The 16366-nt window shown below is 33.7% G+C and overlaps 2 protein-coding genes across 2 annotated transcripts; both read right to left on the bottom strand.

Annotated features, from left to right (window-relative positions):
* Positions 1-6377: 6377 nt before the first annotated feature.
* On the bottom strand, positions 6378-7316 carry LOC144376738 (olfactory receptor 5M5-like). Its single transcript, XM_078045013.1, has one exon. The coding sequence runs from the start codon at positions 7314-7316 to the stop codon at positions 6378-6380; it is 939 nt and encodes a 312-aa protein (XP_077901139.1).
* A 7120-nt stretch (positions 7317-14436) lies between these two features.
* Positions 14437-15372, bottom strand: LOC144376627 (olfactory receptor 5M5-like). The gene has a single exon (XM_078044877.1). The coding sequence runs from the start codon at positions 15370-15372 to the stop codon at positions 14437-14439; it is 936 nt and encodes a 311-aa protein (XP_077901003.1).
* Positions 15373-16366: the final 994 nt, after the last annotated feature.

The following is a 16366-nucleotide window of genomic DNA, read 5'->3' as shown; positions in this document are numbered from 1 at the left end:
TTTCTAAGAAATTATGAAATTCTATGCTTTATTGATTCCAAATATAGAAGTAAAAGAAGGACGTTTCATTTTCACTTAATTTGTTTTTAACTGATACATAGAAACTTAGAAATGGTATGTACTAGTAAGGTTCCATGTGTTTCTTTGACTTATGTGTTCATTGTCAGTGTTTATGACAACATAAACATATATATATATATTTATATATATTTATATCTTCTCAAACATTTATATCTTCTCAAACATTTACCATTTCCTCATGAAAATAATTAAACTCATTTTTGTAGCCTTCTGAAATATAAAGAAGTTTTTTAAATTATTTTTTAAATTATTATTTATTAAATTATCGACCTCCTTGTTTCTCATATTTCACATGCGAGTACTTGCCATGAGACCATCACTCAATAAAACCCAGACACTGTTTGTTTTGGTCCATTCAATAGCTGGAGTTAAAGAGTGAATACAGTAACCTGACTGTTCAAAAGAAGAGGGAGCACCCCAATGAGAAGTTCAGGTAGAGAAGGCTTTACACCTCCCTTCTGCAAAATGAATCCTGATCTTCTCAGGATCAGGATCAGTGAGGATGGAAAGTTGGGAAATGAGAATCCTGAGGAAAAAGTTCAATTCATAAAAACTGGCAACAGTAGGAAGGACAACTTAGTGATGGGTGTTGAAGACAAGGGGGGTTTCAGAATGAGGCAGTGTGACAGAAAAAAAGTCATTGATAACTGAGCAGCAAGAGATGCATTAGGCAAATGCAGTGTGAATAACAGTATTAATGAAGGCTGTAAATAGGTGCCCAACACTAGGGATGATGGATGGGAGCACATCGTGACTGATGGGAGAAGGCTTCAGATGTCCACAAAACGACAGACCTTGATGCCAGCAAACAAAAAGAACTGCATGACACATGTATTATTTGAAATGACTAGGTTCTCTACCCAGAAATTGATAGCCTATTTTGTCAATGATAGAAGAACAACAGAAGCCGACAAGGAACATGTCACTGATGAGAAATAACAATACAGTGTGGAGTTCTAAGTCAGTCCTGAATAGTAGAAATTGGCCAAAATTTTGACTGTAGTGATCATGAAGATGATTAGAAAAGCAAGGACTCACCCACACCCACATCCCACTGGTTCTTGATTATCCCAGAATTCTAAGACAACGCATAGTTACCATTATATGATTGCTCATACTTATGTCTCAGAGTGTTTGATTCTTTTATTGTGATAAGGAGACCAACACAATGCATTGTAAATAAAAAGAAAATAAAAAATCGGGTATTTTATTCAGTAACATAGATTACTTTTGAGAAACGTGGGTTTAACAACTCTTTGATTTTTGATGTAAAAAAAAAATCCAAAAGAAACCTCAGTAGAATATTTTATTTAAAACTTAATCTACATTTGTGTACTTGTCTGAGGTCTTTGGTATGTGGCCCTTATTTGCCCACATCCCACATCCCACATCTTCTCTCTTCTTGCCTTGATCCTCCTGCCTCCCTCACCTGCCATTCTACCACTCTGCCTCCCCCTTGGCAACTAAAGGTGTTGACAACAGCTGAATGGACTTGTCCTGGGCAGGTGTCCTGTGCTGTTTTCTTCAAGCTCACTTGAACCCTGTTTTCCCTCCTTCACTCCATGAAACTGCTCTTGTGAAAGTCTCGGGGGGCCTTTACACTGCTTAATCCACTGTTGTGGTCTCTATCCTCGGCTTTCTTGTCCATCCAGTAACATTTGGCCTCACTGGTCGCTAACTTCTTCTTGAGCAGTTTTCTTCTCTTATATCCCATGACACGGGACTCTAAATTTTCCTTGTACCACATTATTTTGTCCTCATGGCTTTGTTTATTCCCTCTTTTTCTGTGACTTTCATGTTTAGGCAGCTCAGAGCTCATTTGTTGATGCTCCTTTCTTTTATAATTAGTCTATCTTGGTAATCTTATTCAGTTTTCTGGTTTAAAATACCAACTAAAAACTACATAGGCTGAAATTAAATATTGAAACCTGACCTCTTTTCCAAACTCCAAACTTACGATGTAACTGCTTACATCTCCAACTTAACATCAATAGCAACTGAACTCCTCATGGCTTCCCCTAATAGTCTCCAGACATTGCATCCCCATCTCAAGTCAATGGAAGTACTATGTTCATTTTTGCAGACAAAAATAACTAAACAGATAAGTGAATTTTGGAGAAAGTGTCTCATAATTCCCAGACACTCCATAACAGTTCATGAGATAATTCTGTTACTTTTACCTTCAAAATATTATCCATAAGTCAACTACCACCTGCTACCTCTTTTCCTCCAACCAAGTCCCAATATCCTTATTCAAGAAGATCAGAGCCATAATGGTCTAAATGGATCTTCCTGTCTCTGAAATCTGCTAAGATATCACAAGTGAAGTAACCAATTTAAGCAATTTACACTCATTCTTTAATGTCTCTTTTTAGCATATATGTAGGCTTGTGTGTATATATGTATATACATACCTCTCCATAAATATTTAATCTAATTTAATTATAAGTTATGTGCATACTATAGAAAAGCAGAGACACAAAATCAGAACAAATGGCTTCCTTGATATTCACATACATATGCACACATATAGGAGCATATGTATCATGTAGAATATGATTTATTGATTTTTTGTACACTTTTGATATTAAACATTCCTTTAATCCACAATAAAGGTTCACATTTCTCACTAAATGGTCTCTAGTAAACCACTTATACTTAGCTGACTGACTTAGGAACTTAAAAAACAAAAAAGTATTTCATTTTTCTGGGCCCCATTGAGCACAGAATTGAATTACAGCCAAAGGAAATGATCAGACTCTGCCTTCTACCTTATTCAAAATTCCAGTTAAACTATAGTCCCTAAAACATACATTTCACTTTATTCATCAGCTTATCCATTCATTCAATAAATATTGAGCTGATATTGTTTAACAAAAAAATGTACTATGCTGGGTTTTTGTAGAGCAGCCAGAAAAATCGATATTGTTCCTTCCATTATGCAGCTTGTAGTCTAGAATTAGAGGGAGACAATGATTACATGCTGACCTGAAAGAGTCAAGTCCTATGTGATCTGCCACTTGTTCTAAACATATTCCTGAGGGATTCAAGTTCTCTTCTATTTGATTTCTTACTCTGGTCCACATATATTTGTCTCCTTGCTATACCTTTTAAAAAATCAAGAGCATTATTATATATTGGGGCTCTTGTGTTACTGTGTGGGTGCCTGGAAAACTCTTCGAAGACACCTATGTGCTACTTCCTCATTCAGGCCTTGCTTAGATATGATGTCCACAGAGGGTCCTACCCTGACTCCACTTCTCCCTAACCATACCCTGCTTTATTTTTCTCCAAAGTACCTCTAATGTCCATGTCAAACACTCATATCTTCTGATTTGGGAATTGAACCTGTTTATGTGGGAAAGAAAGGATGATCAAAGCATGCAAAACTGATGAGATTCATCATGGAGGACATTAAACCATAAGAAGGGAATACTGTAGTGGTGGCCACCAAAATGGGATACAGGAGGACATATACACTGCAATTAACTTACATTTCTTACTTATTCTCTTCAACATAATGACAGGGTGAATGAAGGTGCCTTTTGAAGACACCATAGACCTGGACTTGAGGGAAAATAGTATAGGCACCTATTTTAAAGGTAACTTTTCTAAGAAATCCTTCAGGAAAATTCATTAATGAATGCATTTCTGTAAGGGATGATAAAGATAGTTTCATTAGGGTAATTTTATTGATAAAAGGATTGAGAAATTGATTCTAAAATAAAAATTTCACAAAAACCCAGATACATATATGAAAACTTGATAATGGAGAATTTTGACTCATATTCAATGAAAAAATTAAGGAGTATTTAAGAAATAACCAATTGGTGATTTTTAAATTAAAAAACACACTCCTATTATGTTATGCACAAATGGAAATACTAGAAAAAATAAAGTTCTCAGTATGCAAAAGTCATGCCCAAAACATTGGAAGAAAACATTAAAGAATATCTTTATCAAATGAAAGAATTTTTAACAACACATACAAAATGTGAATGAAAAGATTAATAAATTTTAACATGTTTAAATGAATCACTTCCACTATCAAACATATCATGCACAAAAAATAAAATATAAATTATAAACAGTTTTTACATATTCACATTGCATATAACATCTAAAGATTTGTATCTACTACAGAATATATAGGAATACATTTCAAATGGATGGAATAATGACAAAACAATCGAGCTGAAAATGTACAAGGAATATTGGCATATCACTTATAAAAATAAATCTTGATTTATTTTATAATCAATTCATTTAAAACTATTTAATATCAACTGTAATGATCCAAACTTAGAATTCACTTTTCATTGACCAGACTGGAAAATAATTAAGAAGTCTGAAAAATATCTCTTTTTGGCAAGAATGTGGAATAATGAGAGCACCCATACATTGTTTACAGGAGTGTATGCTTCTAAACAAATGCACAATGTACAGTAAGTTTAAAAATCTTCATATCCTACAACCTAGAAACTACTGACCCACAGGATAACTCTTTTACTGGTAAATACTTAAGATTTCAGAAGATAACTTGTCACCATGTTTTTCCATTATCCAGGAAGTGGAAAATATAATTCCTTATGAATCATAGCATGGTTACATTTGTTGTGTCTTTGGCATAAACTATAGTGATAAAAATCACTGTTACATGAATCAGAACGGGAAAAAAATCTAATAATGCTAGCAAAAAAATTAAAAATTCATAAACAGATTTATTTCATTTATATCAACTTTAAACCTAGTAAAACCATACTATATAAAACTATAAACACATAAACACTGGAAAATGTTGTAACCCAGTGTTGGGATGAGAAACTTTGCATTCATAGTGACATTTATTGCAGTAAATGGGGAAAGAAATCGAATCAGGCAGGGGGAGATTCAACCTTATAATATCCAAATATCTAAAATATCTGAAATACATATGACCTTGTGTGAACTTTCAATAATAATTAGTTCTGCTTACAAAAGAATTTTTTTCTATTTTTATAGGAGGTTTGAAATAGTTTATTATAAAATATAACAAGTAAAATCATAAAACTAATTTGTTGACATAAGTAAGGATGAACTTAATCACACACGGAAAAATATCATTTCTAACAGCAAAGGATTAAGCAATAAAATTAAATATAAATCTGTTTAAAATAATCAAAAACAATAAAATGTTAGCATTTCAAAATAAATGGCAAAATAAATGGCAAAAACCATTTATATATAAAAACATCTACATAAATATAGAAAAATTTTTAAAAGTATAAAATGAATAAGAAAAATAAACAGCAGAATTTTTAAAACAGGCAAAATAAAGAATAAGGATTTGTCACAAGAGAAAATTGAATAAGCAGCAGCAAAAGTGTTACAATCAATTTTATACACACATATGAATGAATACCCATAGATTTACATGGCTAAAATGTTATATGCAAAAAAAAATAAAAGCTATTTATGTAAAAAGAACACACTTGCAATGGTAAGGAACTAGAGGAGGAGAGGTTACATATTGAAGCTTATGTGTATTCATAACAAATAAATACAAAACTCTGAAATGAAATTAAACATTTTTATAAATCACTTCACATGAGTATTCTATTTAATCAGTAATATCACTTGAAATATATGTGATTTGAAATAACTTATGACATTTAGAAAAAATTTAATTAATGCATATAATTTGAATAAAAGGAAAATATCATCACTATCTATGATTGACAACATTTTGGAAATAGTTTGGAAGTTATTAAGCACTGTACGTATCTAATAATTGTTATTGATATGGAATTTGGTAGTTCTGTTTTAGAATTCACACCAGTGTGAGCACTATGCACAGAATTATGAGTTCTTCACAGCTGTAGAGAGCAATACTTTCCTCTGATTTCTTATCTTAATTTCTATACTATATTTAACATTCACTGAGATGGTGCTACAAATTCTAGATGATAACTTACAAAATACTTAACAATTATTTTTTTGAGGGATGGGGGTACTAGGGATTGAATTCAGGGGAGCTCAACCACTGAGCCACATCCCCAGCATTATTTTATATTTTATTTAGAGACAGGGTCTCACTAAGTTTCTTAGCACCTCGCCATTGCTGAGGCTGGCCTTGAACTCCTGTCTCAGGCTCCTCAGCCACTGAAATTACAGGTGTGTTCCACCATTGCCTGGCCTCCATACTTATAATTCTATATATGAATTGAAAGAGACAAAAAATAATCAGTGAAAGAAAATGATTTATTAATGTACTCACAAATTGGATAATAAGGAAATCTCATGTAGTTTTGACACGTTTATTTAGCAAACAATTCTTTTTTAAAAACTTTTCTTATTGCTATTTTAACATCTTTGTTCCTCAGGCTATAGATCATAGGGTTTAGCATGGGACTCACAAAGATATAAAATACAGCCACAATTTTCCCTTGCTCTACAGATGTCTCAGAAGGGGCCCGCAGGTGCATGCAGAACAATGTCCCATAAAATATAGTGACAGCAGTGAGATGGGACCCACAGGTAGAGAAGGCCTTCTGCCTGCCCTCAGCAGAGCGAATTCGAAGAATGGCAGCAAAGATGAAAATGTAGGAGATGAGGATGATGGTCAGAGAGCAGGTGAGGTTGGACCCAGCCACCACAAACATGGCCATTCTCTTGGCATAGGTATCTGAGCAGGCCAGCACCATTAAAGGGGGGTCTGCACAATAAAAGTGATTAATCTCATTGGGTCCACAAAAGGACAAACGAAGCATCAGGATGGTCTGCACCAGGCCATTTGCAAAGCCATAAATATAATCAGCAACAACAAGAGAGAGACACACACGCCTGGACATTTTGCTGCTGTATAACAAGGGCTTGCAGATGGCCATGTAGCGGTCATAAGCCATCACTGCAAGCATATAATAATCTGTGATCACCAGGGCAATGAAAAAGTGGAATTGTATTATGCAGCCAATGAAGGAAATGGTTTTTCTCTTGGACAAGAAGTTAACCAGCATCTGAGGAGCAACAGTGGTGGCATAACAGAGATCTACAAAGGACAAATGGCTAAGGAAGAAGTACATTGGGGTGTGAAGCTTTGAGTCAGCTCTGATTAAGAAAATCATTGTCACATTGCCAATTACTGTGATGAGGTAGATGACTAAGAACACCACAAAAAGGACAGGCTGCAGCTCTGCACGATCTGTCAGTCCCAGCAGGATAAACTCAGTCACCACCGTGTGGTTTTTCTTTAACATTATGTTTTCTTGATTGCAAATAAGGTCTAAAGGAAAGGAAAGGAAAATGCATTTGAATTTTGTCATTTATAAGTTACTTCCATCATGCCATCTGATAATTCTTCCCCTTATTTCAGGCTTACACATTCATGTGTCACAAAGGAAAAGCCAATATAGCATGTGTTCAATATTTGAAACATGTAAATTAATATGAGACTCCACACATAAAGATATATATATATATATATATATATATATATATATATATATAAAACAGACATTCATATTTTAAGTGGATTTATGAATTCCTCTTATCATGTCTTTTTATGTTTAAAGAGGCCCTATCTTTGGCAATTGTTTTTCATATTTATTCACTCAAAATATTCTGGAACATAGGGTAGCAAAAGTTTATTTTCTTTGAAACCACAATCCTTTTTCTTATTATATAGCTTTGGGTGAAGTTTCTAAATTATCTATCATTGAAATTTATGTAGGTTTTCCACAGCTAAATGAACTTAGGGAAATTAAGCAGGGTGTTGAATAGGTTCATAGAATAGGTTATGGTAAAAAAGATAAATCTCAGTCATCTGAGTGTATACAGAATATGTATAAATATCATTCTATAAATCCATAAATAGCACCATTTCCATACACATATGTTGAGAGTATTAAATATTCATGATGCAGTTGTTTTGAGGAAAACTTATTGCAACAAGGGGCTATGGTAAGGTAGAGGAAGAATAATGATGAAAAACTGAACAAGTAATCCCTATACCATAACTATTTTCTGTCATTCTTCCTTATTCTAAATTCTGGATAAATGGTTTAAAATGCTATATCACAAATTCAATACAGCTTCCTCAAAGCATAAAATATATATTCTTTGCATCATAGTCAAATAATAATCATGATAATTATACAACTGGGAGAGCACTTAAAATATCATGAAGTTCATCTCCCAACATTTGGGGAGAATAGCAGGGACCATGGAGAACAATGATGGAAAACCCACATCCTTCTTTAATGACACATACCCACTGGTGATCATGGTAAAATGACTCCTTTTAAGAAGCTGAAAAAAAAAACAATGATGGAAAAAAACTTAAGCTGCAAGAAAACATATAAATTTAACACTCAAGTGTTCTTTGGTCAATTGGCTAGGGAAAGAGGCAGAACTCACCTATCTCAATGGGGGAAATTCAAAATATTTTATGTTTTTCTTCTTTTAAGTCCATAAGGTCCAAGTGAATTTTACTAAAACAATTGTCAAAGAGACAAACGCACTTTTGGTGATGAAATGGTATTTTTATTCTCTATATTTATGGATTCTAATAAATATTCAAAAGAATTAGCATCTCCATTCATATTTTGCTATGAGAAATGTGATAATGCAAGCAAAATATGGGCATGCTAGATAATTTAACAGGATATTTTAGAAAATTAGCCTTCGTTTCAAGAGAATGCACCAAACATCCTAGATGGTTTGAGTCAGCAATCTCAGAGAGCAGCATTTACAATGGAAATCAGTGGAGCTAAGGGCCTTTTAGGCTTTGCACTCTTGAAATTCACATTACCCTGAAGTTCACTCATGTTTTCTGCCACTGCTCTGCCTCCCACAGTATCTAACCCATTTCCCTTTGGCTTTAATCAAGGTAGTATCTTCTTGGCATGTGGTCATAACTCAACTTGAGTGAGAAAAATTAATTGAAAGAAGGCACCTTCATGAAATACACGTTTTAAGGCATTTTAATACTATAAACCCTTACTCAAATATACATTTCTTAGTAAGTTCTCACTTTAGGAAGAATAGTAATCTTGAAATAGATTAGTTAGCTAATTCATGAGTTTAGGATTCAGCCCAACTTATTTTTATCAATTGGTATGTTTATTTCTGGATTAAAAACTTAAAAAGAAACAAGCCTAATCCTACCTCAAAATGGAGAGTGATTTCACATCAACAGCATTGATGTTAACAAACTGAAGAGCTTATAATAAAATCGTCTCGTAGGGACCAAATCTCTGTGGTTCAATTATTTCTCACAGAAATTTACTTAGATTATGAAAAAATCACAATTCTGTCATTCTGGAAAGCTTAAACTCATTAAGATCTTTAATTTTTTCAACTCCCCACTTCATTAGGGAATAAAATCTCCCAAGAATAGTGGAGCTAGGGGAATTATGTATTTTAGTTTATGGTGAGTGTTTTGATATTTGTTTTATTTAGGGAAATATTAAGTTCTCCTGTCTATAACCTACAAAATAGAATGGTATGTAGTATAAGGAGAAAGTTTTGGAGTTTGGAAAACCATGGAAAATAATTTACTTTTCCTGAATTAACTATTAACAGATCTGGCCTTATGTCTTTATCTCTTTAAATTGAATTAATATTTCATAGCCATAGGAACATTGTGCATTTCCAGACAATACAGGTGTGTGGGGGGTTCTCCCTTTACCGCTCTTCTTCCATTAAGGGCCTTGTCTATTTTTCTCTGCTTTATTTTATGTATTTGAAATTAAGGACATCATCAGCAAAGCTCCTTTGGTATAGAGTTTAAAATTGGTATTGGCCAATCAGCAAGCAATGAAATGTGGAGAGGACAGAGAAGAGTCCTATCTCTTTCTCAAACTCCCCTGAGTCAGTATGAATAAGAGTGAACACAGCCATCTAAGAAAATTCTAACTGGCTTTATCCTGGGGAAGAAGGTTTCAAGGGATTTTCTTCTTCTTCTAAATCTCAGCAGTGACAATAATCATTTCCCTAGCTTCTTTGGCCAGAAGAGTAGAAGTATTTTTTGTTTTGTTGGCTTCTTGGTTTGTTTTGTGCCGCAGTCCGGCTGCAGCAAAATAAGCAGGGAATGATGAGCAACTTGTGTAGATTGATATAGCAGGAGTAGGATCCGTTTATGGTAGGACAGGAGTGGCATATACACATTCCACACAACTTATCTTAATTAACATAAAATAGATACAGCAGTCAACCAATAAGAAATCTCCACACTTAATGGCTCGCTGGCACCACCTCACAAACCACTCCCCCTGGCAAAATGCCAGGCGCCATCCTGACTTGTTTACAGACTCTAACAGTTTTGTTGTTTTTTTTTTTTCCATTAGCACCTGCCTCTTCACCTCCTTTGACTAATTTCTTGACTCTTGCCTGTATTCTCAATTTTTAAATGAGGTTTCCTTAAGTTCAGAAATGCGGTCATAATGTGTACATTATGTGTACATTATATATCTATATGATATGTACATAATATCTACCTAATACAACTATATGTGTATAGATATATAATGTACATATAAACTGTCATAAATGGAGTCATATTCTGTAATACATATATATTCTATGCATGTATATATGTGTATAAAGAATCCAATTTGTATTGCTTTTATGATTCTGCTTCTTGCATTGTGTACATAATTTAAATTTAATTCAATGAAATAGTATAAGATAGCATTTGTATTGCATTTAAAAAGGCATGGCAGGGTCTGGGCATGTGGCTCAAGTGGTAGCGCGCTTGCCTGGTATGCGTGAGGTGCTGGGTTCGATCCTGAGCACCTCATAAAAATAAAATACAGATGTGTGTCCACCGATAACTAAAAAATAAATATTTTAAAAATTCCCTCTCTCTCTCTCTCTCTCTCTCTAAAAAAAAAAGACATTGCAAACATCATCCCTCTTAAATTATTTACAGGAAATTGAACGATGTTAGATTATTCTTAATTTATAAATGAAGTTTGGGAATCAGTGATATTAAATTTTATCTTCTGACCTTAACAAATGTCCAACAGAAGTAATGTTGTTTATTAATTTTATTTTATTTTATTCAATGGTTTGGGGGGAATGGGACTTTTCTCTTTCCCATTTTAAGATATATATAGTTCTAGTGAAGATGCACATGGCATAAGGAATCCACTGTGGCAGGATTAAGACATGATAAGTGAATTCCACAATAGGAAACTCTGCTTCTGGATCCAAGGGAACACATCAGCCTTCTCTCTTTAAAATTGGTGTGTTATACTTATACCTAATAGTCTCTAATAGTGGGACTCATTGTTACACATTTATACATGCATAAAATAGAACAATATAATCTGGTCTTCCAAATATTATAAGCATCTCGCCTTTTTTCTTTTGAAGTTTGATATTTGCAAAACACTATAAATTCTGAAATGTTTTTAGTAGATAGAGCACTAAACATGTGCCACAACTAAATTTGTTTTCCTTTCCCGTTCACTTCAACACCAGCGCTGCATGAAAGAGGTATGTTTGATAAGCATTTGGACCACATGATGGATTTTGACTTGAGACAGGGTACAGATGTTTGCATATGTTTTAAAGTTAATTTTTCTCAGGGCTACTTTTAAATGCTATAATGCAAACTTCTAGACAAGTGGTCTTTAACTATTTATATTAAGATAATTTTTATTGATGAAGGGGATGACATATTGATCCAAGAATAAAGATCACATAAGCAGAGTGATCTGAATATTAAAAGCTTCTCATAAGGCACATTTGGCACTCAAAACTAATTAGGTAAGTAAGAGGTATTCAAAAACTAGAAAATCTGTTATTAATTTTAAATGGTATTTTATTTCATTCTGAAAATCTGGCAATACTAAGAGAAATAAAGTGCTTAATATACAAGAGCAAAACCCAAAAGCACTGGATGAAAATGCAGGGAATATACTTATAAAAAATAATCGTTTAGATAAGATAGAGAGTACAATGAGAATATGGTTAAATTTGAAATGTTGAACTGAAGAAGTTGGCGAGTGGCAAAGCACTTTTCTAGCAGCCGTACATCTCTGTTTGATCACTGCACCTTAATAAACAAAACAATACAAAACAGAACTATAATAGTCAACCACTAAATATGTCATGCAAAAAGATAAAACACAAGGTATAAACAGGCTGAAGATGTTTGTAATGCATATAACACCAAAAAATTTGGACATAGTACAGAATACATGGGAGTTATTACAAATGGATGAAATAAATATAAAATAATTCAGCAGAAATGTACATAAAGAATGTGGCCAAAAAAACTGAAAAGAGGAGAGAAATCTTCTATTAATGTCAATACACATGAAAACACTTAATTTTATTTGTAGTGATGACTCAACCTTAAAGAAGAAATTAAAATGCACTTTATATTTGTCATACTAGGAAAAATTTCATTCTGACAACCTTGTGTTGGCAGGAATGTGGAATAAAAAGAACATTCACGGAGAGTTGGCAGGTGTTCGAATTGACAAAGTGAAAATATGTGGTAAATTTAAAGATGTTTATATTTTATGACCCAGAAGTAACCAAACTTCATGATACATTTTCACTGGTACATATTTGAGAATTCTACAAGCAATGTTATCACTTGGTTTTCATATTCTCAGGAAATATGAAAAATATTTAGAAAATATAATTGTCCATTGGTAGTTGAATGGATGCATATATCATGACACATTTATATACTGGCATAGCCTTTATTAATAAAAATCACTGCTGCATGAATTAACATGGAAAAACAAAACCAATGTTACTAAAAAATTACATGAATTACACAAAATATGTAAAGTGATTTCATTCCTATCAATTTAAATTTAGCCAAATTAATACTAATTAATTCTGTGGATATATACACACTTGGAAAATGATGTAACTTTACAAAGATATTAGAAGCATTAAATAATTATTAGTTCTACTGTAGGAAATGGGGAAAGAATCAGAAAATTATGTAGGGAGTATGTAAAGATTTAATGATTAGTTGTGCCAACAGAGGAGGGTTTTAAATTACTTTCTATTTTTGGTTATAGCCTAAAAACAGTTTATTATGGAATTTAATAAGTTAATGATTTAAATAAGTCCTAATGATTAGTTAATAATACAGGTAAATATCAACTTATTCATCTGTCAAAAACAGTTTAATTTCCTAAGAAGAAAGAACGACAAAACAGAGTGAAATGTAAATCATTTAACAATATGTAAAAATAATAAAATGTTAGCATTTCAAAAATATGACATTAAAAACACAGAAAAATGAAAACAGATATTCCATAGGGGCATAGAAATAAACGATGTATATCTTTACAAAGAAGTCTAAAATTAAAAATATAAACTTCACAGTTTTAACACAGAAAAAGAAAATAATATAGATTTGTCATGAGAGAAATTTGAATAAGCAATGAATAAATGAAAGTTATCCCTTATTGTGAATTTTACAAATGCATATAAAATCTATATATTATGTGTCTAGGACATAAAACAAAATCTCCATGTAGAAAATAATAGGCAATGAAAAAGAAAGAGGAGAAGACAGGTCAATGATAAATAGGAATGCATATGCATAAGAAAAACCATGAACCAAGGCTTGGTTGTGGCTCAGTGGCAGAGCTCTTGTCTGCCATGCAAAGACTCTCTACAATTTCCAGCACCACCCACACAACCCACAATCCTCTGGATATCTCCCCCATTAATCTCATGAGCGTGAACTCCAATCAATCAGAAACATCATTTAAAGATATTTCTTAGAATAATTATCTGTGATATGCCCAAAATATATTAATTAACATATAATATGAATTAAAGAAATAAACACAACTAATACGGTTGTTTTGGTGGAAGATATATGGACATTAAGATCCATAAAATTTTGATGAATTGGCATAACTACCGAATTTCTTTTTTTTAAATTTTTTATTAGTTGCTCAAAACATTACAAAGATCTTGACATATCATATATTTGATTCAAATGGAGTATGTAATCTTAGACACTAGTATGGCCCTATGTATAAACGTGGCTGTATAACCAATGTGATCCTGCAATCTGTACACATGGAAAAATAAGATTAATTACGTACTACCGAATTTCTTAATTTCATCTTCTACAACTTTCTATCAGTGGGAGTGCCATGGATAACATTTTCAGTTCTTTAATGACTTTATAAAGCATTATAAATGGTACTGGTTTGACATTCACTTTCTATGCTTTTTATCAAAAAATACAACAACTAAACTCTAGAGAATAACGTATTCTTAAACTTTTGCATGTGAATTATAAGAGAGCAAAAATAAACAACACAAAATAATTTCTTAAAGTGCTCATAAATTGGTCACATAATAAAAATATATTACACCAGCTTATTAACCAAACAATTCCTTTTTGACAACTTTCCTTATTGCCATTTTAACATCTTTGTTCCTCAGGCTGTAGATCAAAGGGTTTAACATGGGACTCACAAAGATGTAAAATACAGCCACAATTTTCCCCTGTTCCACAGATGTCTCAGAAGGGGGCCTCAGGTACATGCAGAACAATGTTCCATAAAACACTGTGACGGCCGTCAGGTGGGACCCACAGGTAGAGAAGGCCTTCTGCCTGCCCTCAGCAGAGCGGATTCGAAGAATGGCAGCAAAGATGAAAACGTAGGAGATGAGGATGATGGCGAGGGAGCAGGTGAGGTTGGATCCAGCCCCCACAAACATGGTAATCTCATTGACATAGGTATCTGAGCAGGCCAGCACCAGGAGAGGGGGGTCTGCACAATAAAAGTGGTTGACCTCATTGGGTCCACAGAAGGACAGACGAAGCATCAGGATGGTCTGGGCCAGACCATTTGCAAAGCCATAAACATAAGTAGCCGCCACAAGAGAGAGACACACACGCCTGGACATTTTGCTACCATATAACAAGGGCTTGCAGATGGCCATGTAGCGGTCATAGGCCATCACTGTGAGCATATAATAGTCTGTGATCACCAGGGCAATGAAAAAGTGGAATTGTATAAAGCAACCAGTGAAGGAAATGGTTTTTCTCTTGGACAAGAAGTTAACCAGCATCTGAGGGGTGATGTTCGTGGCATAACAGAGATCTACAAAGGACAGGTGGCTGAGGAAGAAGTACATTGGGGTGTGAAGCTTTGAGTCACTTCTGATTAAGAAAATCATGGTCACATTGCCAGTTACTGTGATGAGGTAGATGACTAAGAACACCACAAAAAGGACAGGCTGCAGCTCTGCTCGATCTGTCAGTCCCAGCAGGATAAACTCAGTTACCACCGTGTGGTTTTTCTTCAACATTATGTTTTCTCCCTTCAATAAAGGCCAAAAAAATAAAAATGAACCTGGCTTTTGTCATTTTTGCGTCACCCACCTAATGTCATCTGATATTTCTTCTTCATCAAACTTTAAATCCATATGCAAAAGAAATCTCAAAGTTCGTGTATGATTAGTGTTTTGAACATCTAAATTTATATGTAGCCCTCTCTCTCGATAGATACAGAGACAGACACACATGTATACACACATTGATGGAAAGGCAATCATATTTTTAATTGGACTTCTTTCAAGAACTTCACATTTTCACATTTGAAGAGCTTTCATCTTTTTGTAAGTGTTAATATATTTGTGCATTTACCATTTCCTTAAAAATAGGAGTAGAAATGTTGATATTTCTTTCCAAGTAAAATACTTGGTCCTACCAAATAGCTTTGGGTGTGCTTTGCAAATTATCAACCATTGAAACTTCCCTAGGTTTTTGCAGCTAAATAAATGTAGGAAAGTGACACTGAGTAGAACATATCCCTACAGAGCCAGGGTCTCTTTTCCTGCCCCGTGGAACCCAGGTAGTTTTCAAGAGGTTCCTGCAGCCTGTAATGTACATTCATTTACCTAATGGAAGTCTACCTCAGGAGGCCCTCAGATGACAAAACTCTTCATTTTGTGACCCATACAGGACCTCACTTGCAGTGTGTGTTTCCACACATCTTAACAAATTACTGATTGAATGAGAACAAAAGTCATATTAAATGCCTTATGTATGTAGGATATTTTTGAATACAGATGGGTATATGTATGTGTGTATATAAATGCACATATATAAGTGTATTCTATGAATAACATGAAGTATTAAATGTTCATGTCAAAGTGATGTTTGGGGAAAAATATGTAACAAGTGACATTGCTGGAGCTTTGTGGGAGACAGTAATGAAAAAACATTTGAGAAAGAAATCTCCAGGCCATAATGTTATGCTATAGTACTACCTCATTGTAACTCTTGCAAAATAGGTAAAAA

Source organism: Ictidomys tridecemlineatus, chromosome 4 (genome assembly GCF_052094955.1).
Source record: "Ictidomys tridecemlineatus isolate mIctTri1 chromosome 4, mIctTri1.hap1, whole genome shotgun sequence".
Lineage (NCBI taxonomy): Eukaryota > Metazoa > Chordata > Mammalia > Rodentia > Sciuridae > Ictidomys > Ictidomys tridecemlineatus.
The sequence above is the reverse complement of the archived record's forward strand: the minus strand, read 5'-3'. Positions and strand labels throughout refer to the sequence as shown.